This window comes from Choristoneura fumiferana, chromosome 19, assembly GCF_025370935.1.
Source record: "Choristoneura fumiferana chromosome 19, NRCan_CFum_1, whole genome shotgun sequence".
Classification (NCBI taxonomy): Eukaryota; Metazoa; Arthropoda; class Insecta; order Lepidoptera; family Tortricidae; genus Choristoneura; species Choristoneura fumiferana.
In genome coordinates this window covers 2,548,440-2,564,807 of record NC_133490.1, presented here as the reverse complement: position 1 = coordinate 2,564,807, position 16,368 = coordinate 2,548,440, and the positions used below count along the sequence as shown (strand labels likewise).

General features: G+C 35.4%; 1 protein-coding gene across 2 annotated transcripts in view; it reads left to right on the top strand.

Moving 5' to 3' along the window:
• Positions 1-16,368, top strand: part of Gat (sodium- and chloride-dependent GABA transporter) — a 29,242-nt gene extending 12,874 nt beyond the window's left edge. For both annotated transcript variants that reach the window (XM_074102597.1, XM_074102596.1), the window contains exons 2-12: positions 1,116-1,305; positions 2,899-3,170; positions 6,584-6,685; positions 7,716-7,887; positions 9,639-9,829; positions 11,076-11,256; positions 11,654-11,778; positions 12,163-12,407; positions 12,673-12,876; positions 13,307-13,474; positions 13,880-16,368. In XM_074102597.1, the coding sequence (XP_073958698.1) occupies positions 1,238-1,305; positions 2,899-3,170; positions 6,584-6,685; positions 7,716-7,887; positions 9,639-9,829; positions 11,076-11,256; positions 11,654-11,778; positions 12,163-12,407; positions 12,673-12,876; positions 13,307-13,474; positions 13,880-13,975 (1,824 nt within the window). In that variant the 5' untranslated portion in view covers positions 1,116-1,237 and the 3' untranslated portion in view covers positions 13,976-16,368. The remainder of the gene's footprint in view (positions 1-1,115; positions 1,306-2,898; positions 3,171-6,583; positions 6,686-7,715; positions 7,888-9,638; positions 9,830-11,075; positions 11,257-11,653; positions 11,779-12,162; positions 12,408-12,672; positions 12,877-13,306; positions 13,475-13,879) is intronic.

The window sequence follows — 16,368 nt, the reverse complement described above, 5'->3', positions numbered from 1 at the left end:
ACTTACCTAACCTTTTGTTCTACTCAATCTTATGTACCCTTGCAAACAATCAATCTACTCATATTATTTAGAACGATATTTACTTACTATAATTACAATTATTGCTAGTTTCGGAATCGGTGCCTATTATTTATTACTAGCCTGTTACCCGCAACTCCGTTCGCGTAGAATTTTTTATCGCTATCCCGCGGGAACTATGCAATTTCCCGGGATAAAAGCTATCCTATGTCCTTCCCCGGCACTCAAACTATATGCATTCCGAATTTCATCTAAATCAGCTCAGCGGTTTAGACGTGATGCAGTAACAAACAAACAAAGAGACTCACAAACTTTCGCATTTATAATATTAGTAGGAATAGTAGGAATAGGAATAGGAATATAGTAGGAAAGTAGGAAGTAGGATGATTATTGTAATATAACGTTTTAAACTTTCGTCATATTCACTCATAGTGATAGTCAACATACCACAAAGTGACAAATGATGGATGGGGTGACAAATAAAAATGACCAAGTGCGGGTAGTTCGAGATACGAGTGCGACTTTTTGTGATCAAGTGCAGGTAGTTCGAAGGACTGGCGCTGCTAGGCCGACTTGACACCCAACACTTCAGTCTAACCGTGACCACGGCCACTGTAATGTGGTTGAAACGTCGAGGTAAATATTATAGCCGTAACAGACGATCGAACGGGACACCGAGTCCCGGGACCGAGAGGGACGCAGCCATCTGTTAGAATGGGATATCCATACCACCATCTTACTCTAACAGACAGTTGTGTCCCTCTCGGTCCGCCGGACCGTTAGATCGTCTGTAACGGCTATTTCTCGTGTGTTTTAGGGTAATAAGTCCCGCTTGTTGTATTGGTATTTTGACTATGATTATTGTAAGTCGTTACACGTTTATGTTTAGCTACCTTGTCAGGCACCAAACTCAGGCAGCCCTCTCAGATCCTAACTTTTAAATTATTAGTTAAAAAATCAACTTAGCCTTTACAAAAAAGCCAAAAAACACGTAATGCCAGAATGTAAGGGCCCAATTTTATTTTTACATCGGTATCCATGGTTACCCACATACGCCACTGGTCACACATGTTTTAAAATGGTTCCCTTTGTTGCAGACCACAAAACGCTTCCCAAACTGTTGCACGCATTGCCAAAATGTTGATACAGTTCCCCTAGGCCCAGAATACAGTCGGCACAGTTGATTTGTTTACACTGTTAAGAAGAGAAGAAACAGAAGATGGACACTAAGAATGACTCGCGGGACAGTATCGAGCTCAGCGCGCAGGGGTCTAGCACCAAACCCAGGTAATGAAAACGTTCAATATCTCAAAAACGGCTGAACCGATTTTGATAAAACATATCTAAGAACCATCGCTAGAAAAGCTGCTTTCAATAAAAAAAATCCGCGTGCAAATCGGTCAACGCGTTTAAGAGATACGGTGCTTCAGACAGACACACATAGCGGTCAAACTTATAACACCCCTCTTTTTGCCTCGGGGATTAGAAATAAAGTTGTGTAAAATACTTGTGATGTATAGATATCATTTAATAACATTGTAAATTTGTTTAAAGAAATATATACCTCGTTGAGTTTCTTGCCGGATTCTTCTCAACAGAGGTTTTTCCGAACCGGTGGCGTGGTAGTTTTTTTTTTTACTTTCATACGTGCTTGTTATAGCCTAAATTGAATAAAGATATTTTGACTTTGACTTTGACTTAGAAGTATCTATGAAATGAGAGAATTTATCTCTAACTTAATCTTTATTGATTTTTAATATAGATCGAAAGATTTTTCGAGTGGATTAATCGGAAGCGAGGTGGTGCCCAGTAGATTAGGTAGAACTTTCTGCGTGTATAGTAGGAATTATTTGATCTGTCCCGATCTCGTTAACAGCCAACCTTTCGAACAAAACCATTGTTTTCTATTATGTCCTCAAGTGCATAATCCTCAGTGTAAAATGAAATGAAGATAAAATAGCTCATTGAAATAACGACTTTATTATTTACAGTAGAGAGTTCATTTTAAATATAACTTTGTTGACAGATAATGTGTTTCTAAATTGAATGCGTCGTAGACAAGCAGCCTCATAATAGTAGATTATTAAGTTAATCTAATAATTATTTAATATAAGCGGTGAATAATTCTTAGAATAAACTTTTCTCAAAATATATTATAAAATGCATTCATTTTCATAAAAATAAACTGCAGGTCGAATATTTCAGACCCAATTCCGGAGTTCCAACAAATATCTGATACCGGCATTAGACTGGCTGTATACGACTTGTTTTACATACCTTTTACTAAAAAAATTGTGACTGATTGCATATTATTATTGTCGAGCTAGCGCGCCTGCAAACTGCTGAGTTCATTATATGTAAAGAATAATGTCAACTTTTACGGTCATTTTTGAGAAAAATAGTATTATCTGCGAAGTGTATTTATTTTAAAATGCACTTTCTACTCTAGACAATAAAGTCGTTATTTCAATGAAGTATTTTATTTTATATTTACGTTTGAGTATATGGGTAGGGCACATAGAATACAATAGGTTTGTTCGTAAGGTAGGCTGTTAACGAGATCGGGACACTTCAAATAATTCCTACTAAACTTATCTACCCAGGAGATGCAGGTTAAAATCTGCCCGGTCCAACAAAAACTTTTTCGGTTTTTTAACGAAAAGAAGAAATGAAGACGAGGAGGAGGGTGCAAGATGTTTAAAGATTATTCCGGATTATTTCCGCAGAATGCTGAGTGTAACTTCCTTCGTACCTAAACCTGAAAATTTAATGTGTTCTTTGTAAAAACTACGAAAACTATCGTCGCAGTTTCTATTTTCTGAAACATACGACAAATGGAAAGTACTTAAACTTAAATTAGGTACTATCTCTTTGTTCCAGCGACGTCGCCACAAAGTCAGACCTCCCGGAAAGAGGTTCCTGGGCCTCCAAACTGGACTTCATCCTCTCCGTAGTAGGCTTAGCTATCGGCCTGGGCAACGTCTGGCGGTTTCCCTACCTTTGCTACAAGAATGGCGGCGGTGCTTTCCTCATCCCTTACTTCCTTACCCTCATCCTCGCTGGGATCCCCATGTTCTTCATGGAACTGGCTATGGGGCAGATGCTTACCATCGGAGGGTTGGGGGTGTTCAATATCGCACCGATTTTTAAAGGTAAGGTTGGATTATTCAAATTTTTGCAAAATGATTGTGTTGTGTTTGGATTTTAGATTTAGTTCCATCCCAAGGTTTAGTTTGACGTCCAGGGGGCCTACCACGATCTTTTCATAAACGATCCAAATGCAGAGCAGTTCAATTTAGGCACCTAAACTGAATCGTCGAAATTGGTACCATGACGTTTATTTCTCAGAGCTGAGTCTCAATGGTTTACAAGTGAATGAAAGACCGATATTGTCTATGGTCCGAAACTGAAACGCTAAGTCGCGAAAGGGATGCCGCTATATGCAAACCAAATATTGTATACTAAAACCTCTTTATTTTGGAAAACCATAACTATGTCATTCCGTGTTCTTAGCAACCGTTGTGTTGATTACAAATAAAATGTTTACGCTGTCACTAATCCACGAGTCTCTTTTCTCACTGAAAAATTAGTTTTATCAATGAGGAGTTAAATAGCACATGATGTAAGTACCTATGAAAAGTTATTAAACTTGAATAAAAGTTTAAAAGTTCTTGAAATTTAAAAATATTCCAAGTAAAACACTTAAAATTCCAAAAGAATTGACAGAATGAGTAACTTATACTGAATCGCTAAATTTGACACTGAAGCGATTCAATTCCCACTCAAGTTAAGCGTCATGGTACGAAAACCGCTTGAAGTGAGTGAATGAAATTGTCTGTTCGCTGTCGCTGAATCGTGCTTGAACTGAATCGCAAAAGTAACGTCGTGGTACGAAATAGCGATGCAGTTCAGTTTAACGCTTAAACTGAGTCGTATTTAGAGAGCGTGGTAGGCCCCCAGATTTCCCAGTGGTTAAAGGGTTGAATTAATTTTAGAGCCATCTCCGCATTATTGAAAAAAATGACGCCAATCCGTCTGATCCCAAATAATGAGCCACAATCACCCTTTTAGCAACGTGACAATAGCAAAATACAAGTGTAATTTTAAACAAACCTTAAACTTTTCGCGTTCCGTAATTTAAACCGTATTTCTGAACACCAAGGTTCTTTGCGCAACGACATTTAAACACAATGTCGAAGTCGGTATGATACTTTCGTCTTCAGGAGTTGAATGGTTTCTCAAATGCTTTCAATTTAAGGTTGAAAAGGATTCTCTGGATTGGGACAATGGATGATACTTTTAATGTTTAGGAAAGTTCGAATTGAAGCTGAGTGAGAAAATGTATCGATGAATACTATATCGATATAAACAACTAGTGTTTACCCGCGCCTTTGCTCACGTCATTGCGTTATAATAGGGCCCGGAATTTCGCGTGCGGCTATTGACAGATTGTAGGGAGAGAGCACAGCTTTTTATCCATGTTATCAACAAATCGATAGTTTTTTACCAGCTTTTATTTAGTTTCACCTGTCCCGTTGTCTGTCGGTCTGTCTGTAATCAAATCTTGCAAGTTAAAATAGACCAACTTCCAGTAGTTGGATTGACTTGGAATTTGGTATACTTATGTAAATTGCGTGACAATACAATAATCTGGTAGTGACATCCTGGTAGTTCAGCCAGGATCGTCTCCACAGGCGGGAACTCTTCAACGATTAGTGGCATCGACTTGAAATTTGGTATGCAAATGTAGTTTTGGCGACAATACAAGTACAGTCAACAAAAAGTACAGTCAGCAAAAAAGCTTGTATTAAAAATGTTTTTTTTATCAAAACTTATTTTATTTGTGCTTTTATTAAATAAAACCTCTAACTTTCCAATGATATGTACTTTTTAGAAATATCGGAAAGTTAAATCCGTTTAAATTGCTTTTTTGAAATAACTATAATTACGAATACGTTTATTGCTTGTTTGTTATTTTATTTGGATAAATTAACAGCATCGATAATAGTTTGATAATATCGATAAAAAGCGGTGCTCTCTCCCTACAATCTGTCAATAGCCGCACGCAATTTCTAGGCTCCTATATCATTAGATCCAGCAGTTGAATTGAAGTCCCGGGATTTTCTAAATTCCCATGAGAATTTAAAAAAAATACATTGTGTATCCAACTAACGTCCAAAGGCCTTTATAAAGGACTTATCGGTAATTTGACATTGAACTCTCTCAGAAGTGACATAAAGTTTTATGTTCATAAAACAAAAATTTGACTTGGCCGTTAGGAGGAATTCACTAATGTTAAATATTAAAAACCCGCGCTAAATTTAATTTCATGTCTTTTATCCTAGCGATAGCGAGGTTTACATTCGATAAATGTGGATTATATCGGGGATCCCGGGTTTTCACAGAATATTTTTTTCGCAAATTATTCTTTTCCCAAATGTTTCATTTGGACGAACGATTTTTTTCTGGAACTGTAAACTATTCAGGATTTCAAGAATATTCTGTACCCTATAGGTTAGGTTAGGATTGTTTTATAACAATCCTGAAATAAGTACTAAATCTAATTGGTACATAAAATTCTCGTGTTACAGTGTTTGTAACCAAACTCCTCCGAAACGGCTTGACCGCTTTTTATGTTTTTTTTTTTGTGTAAGTACCTATATTCGGTAGGTCTGAGACTGAGAATAGGACGTAAACTATTTTTCATAATTCAACGCGGACAGAGTCGCGGGCAACAGCTAGTACCTATAAAAAAATTAGAAATTATTATTTAGGAAACATTTATTTTCGGCGAAAAATTAGGAACCAATATATTATTTTTCTCTATGAGATAACGTTTCAAAATATCATCAATGGATATTGTAATTTATCGATACAATTATAACTACCCTTAAATATAAACAAAAACAAAAGGATTTTCGTATCGGAACTGTTCGTGTACGAACTTCTCGAAAATTGAAAATTCCCTGAGTCGTTTATTATGTAAAGCGAGAGTTTAGCGCAGTAATTTTTTACGACGCCACAATCTGGGTTGTTCAGTTCATTCATTATGAAATTGAGAAAATTGCGCTTAAGATTTTCTTCAACATTTTTATGTTAGAAAATTAAATAATTGTTTACGTTGTTTATATTTTTTCACACCTCTCCTTCAGAAAAGTAACTTTTCCTCCCTGACGAGAGGGAGCAAAGTGCAACTTTTCTGTTCAAGGCTTTTCTAAGTATTTTATAGCAAATGCCATTTTTTGAAGTTGATAATTGTAAAGCCACGCCATTTTCTATTCTGGTTGTTCTTTCATAATATTTATACCTTTCATATATTTAGTTTTTTTCAAGTTTCTTAATGCTCGGTGTGAAAAGTTGTATGAGCAACTCGGGAGCAAAATTATTTTCATCTTGGGCGTTAACACTTGAATTCCTCATTACGCTCAGGATTCTACTTTAGAATCCCTCGCTACGCTCAGGATTCTATTGTAGAATTCTTCGCTACATTCTGGATTCAATGTACGCCCTCGACGTAAATAAACCATTTTGCTCCCTTGTGACACAAATAACTATTTTCGCGCAGGTATCGGATACGCGGCAGCTGTGATGTCCTGCTGGATGAACGTGTACTATATCGTCATCCTCGCCTGGGCCATCTTCTACTTCTTCATGTCTATGCGATCAGGTATGTTTCCATTCAAGATGTAAATGTTGGAGATGTCTAGGTGCTCATGAATTGAACACGACCTTAAAATCAGAACTCTGAAAGGGTAAGCTATTTTTATGTCATTACCGCCATGTGTAGATATTAATAAGAAGATACCCTGAAATTCCTGAAAATAAATATTTCAACAAAACAAAACTTTACTCATTATGATTAAACTAAAATAGAGGTATACCGGGTGTGGCCTGTAATACGAGCAAAAACTTAAAACATAGATCGTCCTCGTCAAACTGAACAACATTAGTTCAGCTACTTTTAAAGATAATGGAGTCTTTGGATTTTCAATTTTCATACAAATTAAATTCTGCTACAATGTAGGTACGCCATCCTAGAACACAACTGACGTCGCCTGTCACGCTACAAACATCAAACATTTTGCTTTTCATTGCTTCTTCGAATAAACTTAAAAGTGTAATAAAAATTAAAAAACCATTTATATTTAAAAGTCGCTGAACTAATGTTGTTCAGTTTGAGGAGTATGACCTATGTTTTAATTATTTGCTCATATCAGGCCACACCCGGTATAATACATTGCAAAACGAGCATCAAGCTATATTCTAAAGTTTTTGTATAATTGAAATAAATGATTATCAGTTTTTCCATATTGTCTGTTTTAAATATTTTTTTCTTGTGTTTAACATCCAATTAGAGATAGAAATCTTTCTACATCTACTAAAGTGAGTGGAGCAAAATTCTACCTACATTAAAATACTGTTTCACGCACTTCTGTTTCTCTCTCGAAGGTAGAGTTCACACACACTAACATTAACTAGGTACCATTACTGTCAGGTGGTGCTGATGGAACCAAAATAAATCTTTCTTTCATTAAATGGCAAGTTCAATCCATGTTATGCAAACTCTCAGCTCACCCATTCCGAGTTCTGCTATCAATCAATTACGCATACGTGCGTTCAGATGTTTTTGACCCCGAGTAGCTCCGATATTCGTATTGACTGGTATCTGTTCCTTAGTAACTTCATGTTTCCCACAGAGGTACCATGGAAGGACTGTGACAATTACTGGAATACGCCCACCTGCGTCAACCCTTACGATCGCAAGAACCTCAACTGCTGGACGTCTTTTAACGACACGACTTACTGTGTACTCAACGGGAAGAATGTTACCAAAATGGCCCTCTCTGACCCTGTCAAGGAGTTTTGGGAGTAAGTATGACCATTGACCATATGAAGTTCACTGTTGGAATGCATAAAATGAATATCGCATAATATTGTTACGCATAATTTTTTTTGCCGAAAAATCGATATACCTAATCATCATTAGACATAAATTATTCCGCATAGTATTTCAAAGCAAGCATAATCGTCACATAGCCTAACATCAAACAGCATAAATACAAAAATAAATATATAATAATTAATTCGTATCGTTATAAAAAACATAAATGTGTTTACTCCTAAATATTTTAATGTACAAATGTCATACAGCAATAAACATGTTATAGCCTGTCATTTTTATTTAGAAAAAAAAACGAGGTCGACGGAGGTCCACTACGCAAAATAGGAGGTCCGCGAGATAGTTTAGGCGCTTCGCGCCTAGACAACATACTAAACTGACCTAACCATATTTATGTTTAATAAAAGGGTGCTGATATCCGCAGAGGAGGGACCTGATTAGCAGGAATGCATACCTTACGAATGTACCTTAGGTATATTCTTGGATTATCTTTGTATTAAAGTCCTAGCTTCCCCCGTAGCTTAGGAGTTTGTGTAGATACGTTGAACCAGTTCCATGTCTAATGCTCTGCTCGAAAGCCTGGAACAGACAGGCGCTGCCCAAACCGACAAGCGCTACAAATTGCCTTTCTTAAAAAAAAATAGTTACGTACTTGTGGCACTTTCAATTTCTGAGATGAAACAAGACTGACGTGGAACAAGTAAAAGTGATATTTCTTCTCAGTTCCGAAGAATACGTTATTGATTTTGTTCATATTCATTAATTTATACCACAGTTAATTTCCTTTCTCGGAAATAATGACGTATTTACGCTTCCATCCGATTAAATACTTCCCTGTTATGAATAAAGATGTGTTCAGAATCCAATAACCTTGTTTTCTGCTAAAGATTGCTATGACTGAATAAATGATTTACACCATCAACAGTAACAAAGAATAAATTTGCTGTATTTTAACATGGTTTACAGAGATTTGAACCAGCTTCGATTCCCGGTTACGTATATTAGTTAAAAAAATATTTGAATACCATTTTTATTAAAGCTAAAATCGACGCCATGGTTCGTAAGAAAAGATTTCATTATCTCTCTTAGTTTCCGACTTCTCCCTATTGACCCATTTTGATTTATCATGATTACTCTGATACGGTTTACCAGAAACTACTATTGTTGCTCCATTTTTGGCGCGCTAAAACAATAAATCACGAATCATCATATCACATACTACTGTTGGACTCCATAGGCTTCCGGCGCGCTAATAACAATTGCAACCATGACCTCTTTTAATATCATTCATTTTGTTGGTTGGCGTCCTACGCTACGCTCCCCGATCCGTGATCTCCATTCGAAAACTTTTCGGCCCCAACGGCCATCCGTTCTCCGTGCTATGACCTGCCCATTGCCACTCCAACGAGCTAATTCACTAGGCTATTATGATTGGTTATTTGGAGTCTTTTTGTATTTTTTATTTCAACTCCTTTACGGTCATCCCGTAAAATCATATCGAAAATACAAACTGAGACATAGATGCACAGAAAAACCAGAAAAAGAGACCAGCGCTGGGACTCGAACCCAGGTCCTCAGCATTCCGTGCTGCGTGCCATACCCCTACACTACCACTGGACTTGGCTATGTCGGTGACCCTTGTTCTTTTACGTATCTCCTTATTTCTAATTCGATCCGATTAATATCATTGGTCAACCCTAATTTCCCTTATTGTTTTCAGACGCCGAGCCCTTCAGATATCCAGTGGTATAGAGCACATCGGCAACATCCGTTGGGAGCTGGCTGGAACCTTGTTGCTTGTCTGGGTGCTTTGCTACTTCTGCATCTGGAAGGGCGTCCGCTGGACAGGGAAGGTGGTGTACTTTACCGCGCTGTTCCCTTATTTCCTTCTCACGGTTTTGTTGATCAGAGGTAAGTGTTACGAAATGGTTCACTGAGAAAACTTTAAAAGAGTCTGTCATAGATTGAACTAGTTGTACAGCACCCGGCTATAAAGACTCGGTCCTTGGATAGAGACTCGGCTAATTTCGGCTTCATAGAGCGTGTCACACATTACTTATGTGTCGTTTGTCAGTCGTTGTACGCATTTAGATGAAAATATATTATTATAATAAAGAGTTGTTGAAACTTCTTCAAAAATTTATATTGTACGATGGGATCTTTAGGAAAAAGAGGGAACTATGCTTTTTCTAGTAGTTGCAACAGCTCTCTATAGATATTCGAAGTTTACGAGTACATGTCATTAATTTGACGTAAACTAATTAAGACCATAAAGGTGCAGTATTTATTTGATATTAAGCGTCACTTAATAATGTATAATATGTTGGTACGCTATCACATTGGATGTCCTGTAATGATGGTGTAATGTTTTATTAAATAAATAAATTAATAAATACGATGATTGATGGATGGTCGCCAGTGTTCGGAAATCGTTGTGAACAGCCAATTATCTTTTTCCGAAGAACGATGTGAAATCTTTTTCGCAGAGTACTTTAGACCTCAAAAACCAAGAATTCAAGCTCAAGCTTTAGAAGGACAAATTAACTCAAAAGTAGTTAAGTAGATAAAGTACTTCGTACTTTATCAGTTTCATTTTAAACAATTTCAAACCGCTTCATCGTTTCTGTTCACTGAGACAAGGCACTAAGCCTTAGTGACTAAGGTATTCAGCTACTTACTCGTATGAACTTAACTGAGCCTATCTGTGTCTCAACTCAATTGAGCCTCCGCTGTTACCGGTTCAAATTCTGAAGTCATATAATCGACAAAATACACTCGTACACGATCTCTTTCTACAGCTATCCCTTACCGCTTCACGGACAGAAATGTGATTTCAATTGTGACAGTGTGCGCGCATTACAATTTTATTTCAAAGTCAAAGTTAAAATATCTTTAACCAAATTAGGCTAAAGCCAGCACTTACGAATATCAAAAAAAAATATACCATCGGTTCGGAAAAACCTCTATTGAGAAGAATCCGGTAAGAAACTCAACGAGGTATATTTGGGTTGTTATTGCATTTGTCATTTAAATTTTAATTAAGTCAGTTTTTTTGCAATCAACTGACCAGTAGTCACCCCTCACCTGATGAATATTGCAAATATGACCAACCACATGTTTGTAACATTACTCTTGAGTTGAAATCTTGCATCCCCAGGAATAACCCTCCCCGGAGCGTTGGAGGGCATCAAGTTCTACGTGATGCCGAACATGTCCAAGCTGTTGGAGTCCGAGGTGTGGATAGACGCCGTCACGCAGATCTTCTTCTCGTATGGATTGGGTCTCGGGACCCTGGTCGCGCTTGGCAGCTATAACAAGTTCACCAACAACGTGTATAAGTGAGTCTAGAATTACAAGTACCACATGCTTTTTGTTGAAAGCGAAATCAACCAAGATTTAGTAGAGAATTTGAGCAATATCGTCTACAGATTGTAAAATGTGGCCAGTTGAAGTCTTACTCTTCTGAAATAAAGATTTACGACTAGTTACCGCATCAAGTGTTTTTGTTTACAAAGTCAGTGCTTGTTACATTTGTAATAGGTACACGTAATTAGTAAAATCGCTTGGTTTTTCCGTTCACTATATTCATTCACAAGATGATAATTTGCTTCAAATTAGGAATATTATGTCTTAAAACATTGCAATTAATTTTGACTTTTCACTTTTTTACTTATTCCTAGTATTTTCACTGTCTATTCATTTATTTACATGTGCTCTCATTTTTTTGTTATCCAGGGATGCGTTGATAGTATGTTCTGTCAACTCGAGCACCTCCATGTTTGCTGGCTTTGTCATTTTCTCAGTGGTTGGGTTCATGGCCCACGAACAACAAAGGCCCGTGGCGGAAGTCGCTGCATCAGGTATATCACCATTAACCTTAACATCTCTTTATTTATCATTTGGAGAAAGAGAGTGCGAGAATCTAATCACAAAAAAGGATTGTAAAGTTATGCCGAAAACTTGGCTTTCCACAAACGGTGATTCTTAATCGTTAAAAGTTAACTGATTTTGGCCAAGTTTTAATATGTACGCAATCACTATGGAAACATTTTATGTAACTTTATAATATTTTTTAAGAACTGAACCGAGAACAATTTACCTTTTAATAGTCAGTCTTTTACCAGCAAACTGGCTATTTTTGTGATAGGAATCTTGCCTTACCACACTTAATTGCGGATAGTAAAAAGTATGTATCAGTTTTTTTTTACATCAAATGTAAACAACTTGATTATTTATTCCTATAGGTCCCGGTCTAGCCTTTCTGGCGTACCCATCAGCAGTTCTCCAGCTCCCTGGCGCCCCGCTCTGGTCCTGCCTCTTCTTCTTCATGCTGCTTCTCATCGGCTTGGACAGTCAGTTCTGCACCATGGAAGGCTTCATTACGGCTGTCATTGACGAGTGGCCCAAACTCTTGAGGAGACGAAAGGAGATCTTCATCGCTATCACTTGTATGATATCGTACTTGGTCGGGCTGTCTTGTATATCTGAGGTTAGTATGTCGTTATGATTATTTTCATGCTGGTCAGAATTTTCCAGAAATATCTACTAGAGTTTCTTCAGCGAGATTACCTATTGGTTCGGCAGTGTTGCAAAATCTATCCATGGTTTTCTTTAATGTTGTGGCACAAAAAAATGTAATCTTTACTCTCAAGACTAGAATGAATTACCAGCATTAAATGTGATCGTTACTTTTCAAATATCTGTAAAGTGCTGTCAGATCAATTTATAAATTGTCCATGGTGTAATTTTTCCAGGGTGGAATGTATGTATTCCAAATCCTGGACTCCTATGCGGTCTCTGGCTTCTGTCTGCTGTTCCTGATCTTCTTCGAATGCGTCTCCATCTCCTGGGCGTTTGGCGTGAATAGGTTCTACGATGGCATCAAAGAGATGATTGGCTACTATCCCACTATTTGGTGGAAGTTTTGCTGGGTTGGATTTACACCTGCTATTTGTATTGTAAGTAGTCTTCATTTTAATACAAAATTTATGGCTATAATGCAAAAGGATAATTCGTTTTTAGATGTCTGTATTTATTCAATTTCTCATGTTTGTTTACTTGTTAAGACTTGAAATGAAATTAAATTAAATATATTTATTTGCGTAACATTATGTCATAATAGGCAGCAGCTTGCAGTAGTCAGATTGAAATTCAACATAAAGTACAGCTACCAGAATAGCTTTTATTAAAATTTTCCTTTTTTTAATGAAAATCTGTATTTGTTTTCGTTTTCCATCCAGTCGAATAAAAAAAAAAAAAATTAAAACTTGTGTATGTAATAGGTTGATTACTGTAGTGTCTATGTCATTTATTTTTTATTACGAATAAGATAACAGTCACAGTTAATTTAGGACACTTGGAAATTACATATAAATTTTCTTCTTTCAGAGCGTATTCATCTTCAACTTGGTGCAATGGACCCCAATTAAGTACATGAACTATGAGTACCCGTGGTGGGCCCACACCTTTGGGTGGTTCACTGCTTTATCCTCTATGCTGTGCATCCCTGGGTACATGGTATACCTCTGGTGGGTCACGCCTGGTACCACGAAAGAGGTGAATTATGAATCTCGTAACATTGATGTTGTATTAAAAAAAGTTGACATATCACATAGTTCTCAAATTTTATTAAAATTTAAGGAAGTATTGTCAAATTTGTAATAAATTAACTAGAATTGAAAATACATTAACAAAAAAAGTTGTCTTGAATTTACATTTTCCACAGAATTTGACCAATTTAATATGCTTTCATATTAACCATAATATAGATCATCATTATCATATCAGCCGTAGGACGTCCACTGTTGGACATAGGCCTCCCCCTTAGACCTCCAGTTGCTTCGGTTGGAAGCGGCCTGCATCCAACTTGAACCCCGTGCTTAAAAATATCTAGATGACTGTAATCAAATATAATTATCTGTATTTTTTTTATGTGCTCAATCTATTTCGTTATTTTTACAGAAATTCTACACAATCGTGCGCATTCCTGAGGACGTGCCTTCTCTGCGTACGAAGATGCAGGCAGAGGAGATTCAGAAGCACTCGAGTAAGGCTTAAATTAGTCTTATGACGACGATCTCAAGGGGACATTTCGGCTTTCAACCTTGTGTAGAAAACAGTAAGGTTTAAATTAAAATGTTTCACGATGGATCTGTTACGCTCGGTCGTATACAGTATTTTGCCACAAAATAGACTTTAACAGAATTATGATTTGTCATAATTTGTTTTGATATAATTTAAACCTCACTTTTAACTACACAAGAATGGTCAAGAGAATTGAAAAGATATTCTAAATCTACGCACAATTTTTCCTAACACCTTATTCGGTGTGGACAATGTCATAAATTAAAAAAATATATAATGCACCGCTAATTATAGGGCTTCGTGTCTAAACCTAGTCGGATTTCAGAATATAGTCGAATACTGAAAAAGTATTTAGATAAATATTTTGAGTTTTTAGTCTAATTTATGATAGTTTATGTCTGTTTTGTTGCGTTGCGATGCGTTCATGTATGTTAGGATTTTACGCTATATTTCTATATTTAGGGGTTAAGTTTTAAAATTAAAATAAGGTATTAATGTGTGAGTGTTTATGTTATTATTAAATGTTAGTTAACTCTGTTACTATTTTTGTCTTCCATACTACATAGAATGTATTGAAAATTATATTCAATTGTAATCGTAAATATAAAAGTATTGATTAAGAGTCTAAGCACCTTTTACCAAGAACACGCAGTGCCAAAGAATATAAAATATAATCGTTTAGTAAAAGTATATAAGTTTTATTTAATTTGTTTGTCATTTAACGACACTTCTCTTATTTCACCTTGTTATCCTTAAAGGAGTTAAGTATAGTTATAATTGGTGTTTTAATCGTAGTTTAAATATATATGAAAAATAAAGTAGACGCAACAGGACGCGTAATTTTTCGAATCTGTATCGTGTTTTAGAAATTGTATTGTTAGATAATATATATCGTCTATGTCCTAAAACGGTGTTTAATATTATATTTACACGAATGAGTTCCAAAATCAAAAGCCAATTATTTATAATTGACTTTTTTTATAAACATGAATAGTTATTCATAGGATTAGGGCAAACTGTAGATTATGTCTTAATTTTACTGTTATTTTTCGTACCTATGTACTCATTTTTGGTTAGTCAGCTTTAATAGTTTTATTTAATTATTCTTAGATGATTAAAGGAATCGCAAATAATAATATTATCTAGTTAAAAAAATTATATTCGAGGAATTATTTATAATTGGTTCTGGTCCTCATTTTTATTTCCTATAGATTAAAAATGCCTAAAGCATTGTGTTCTACCAGAGACCAATAATTCTACAAAATATATTTCAGATGCCATCTACTGTAGGTTTTTTTACAAGAATAGGCCATTTACTGTAAAATTACTCAAAGTAGAGATTAATCACGTACAGGGCTTTTAAGAAAGAAATTGCAACGAAAACTTATACCTATTTTGGGTCGTTAATAGTTCAAATAAGATTTTATTGTGAAGATAATTAAGAGTCAAGCTCTTCATACTTGCATGATATACATATAGACAAATATAACCCAAAACAATAACATTTTGCGTTATTTACATTTTAAACGCGTGAACAGATACGTTTACGTGTCGCCATAAAATTAAAAGCAAAAAAACTTAAAACGTGTTCAAATATTAAACTTACTGTGTAATTTAATCCTTTTATCTAACCGTATTATCGTCAATTTCTTAAATAACCATAAATTATAATAAAATATAGTGAACATTCGTAGTTGTTTATTAGAAATGTATTTAATCGTAGAAGATTATATAAAAAGTATTTATTCCTACACTAGATTTATGCGATTTATAAAGTTAAGTTAAATGTGTCAATTTAGAGCAGTTTTTAAATTTTTACATATTGAAACAAATGAATATTCTCCTAATAAATATAAATCTTAATAATTATATTCGATTGTAATCAGAATATTTTGAAGCAAATCGCACATTTTTTTATTGTAATTTGAAATTATAACTTTACATAAATGTTGACAATATATCTATAAATTTTGCGTCTTTTCAGGCTAGCGAATGGTGTTTTTAAGGTGAATGTGCTTCCATGTATTTAAAATACTAAATAAATATACATTCTATTTTAGATTTACATTTAAATTTAGTTGCATAATGTTGTGTACTTTATGTAATCTAAGTGATAATTTATGACAAGGATAAAAATATTTATGCCACATTACGTCAATTAAAATTATGTGAATTAGACAATGTCATTCTGCAGTCGATCAATAGTTGAATTTTCGTTTTGTTTAAAATATCGTCACGTCACATATCAAAATGTTGTGTTGCCAGTACATACAAAATAAAATTTATGTTAAGTATTGCCATAGTGAGTCATGGAGGTAATGTTGAGCGTAATTTATTTATTTCATTAAATAGTTTATAAATCATAA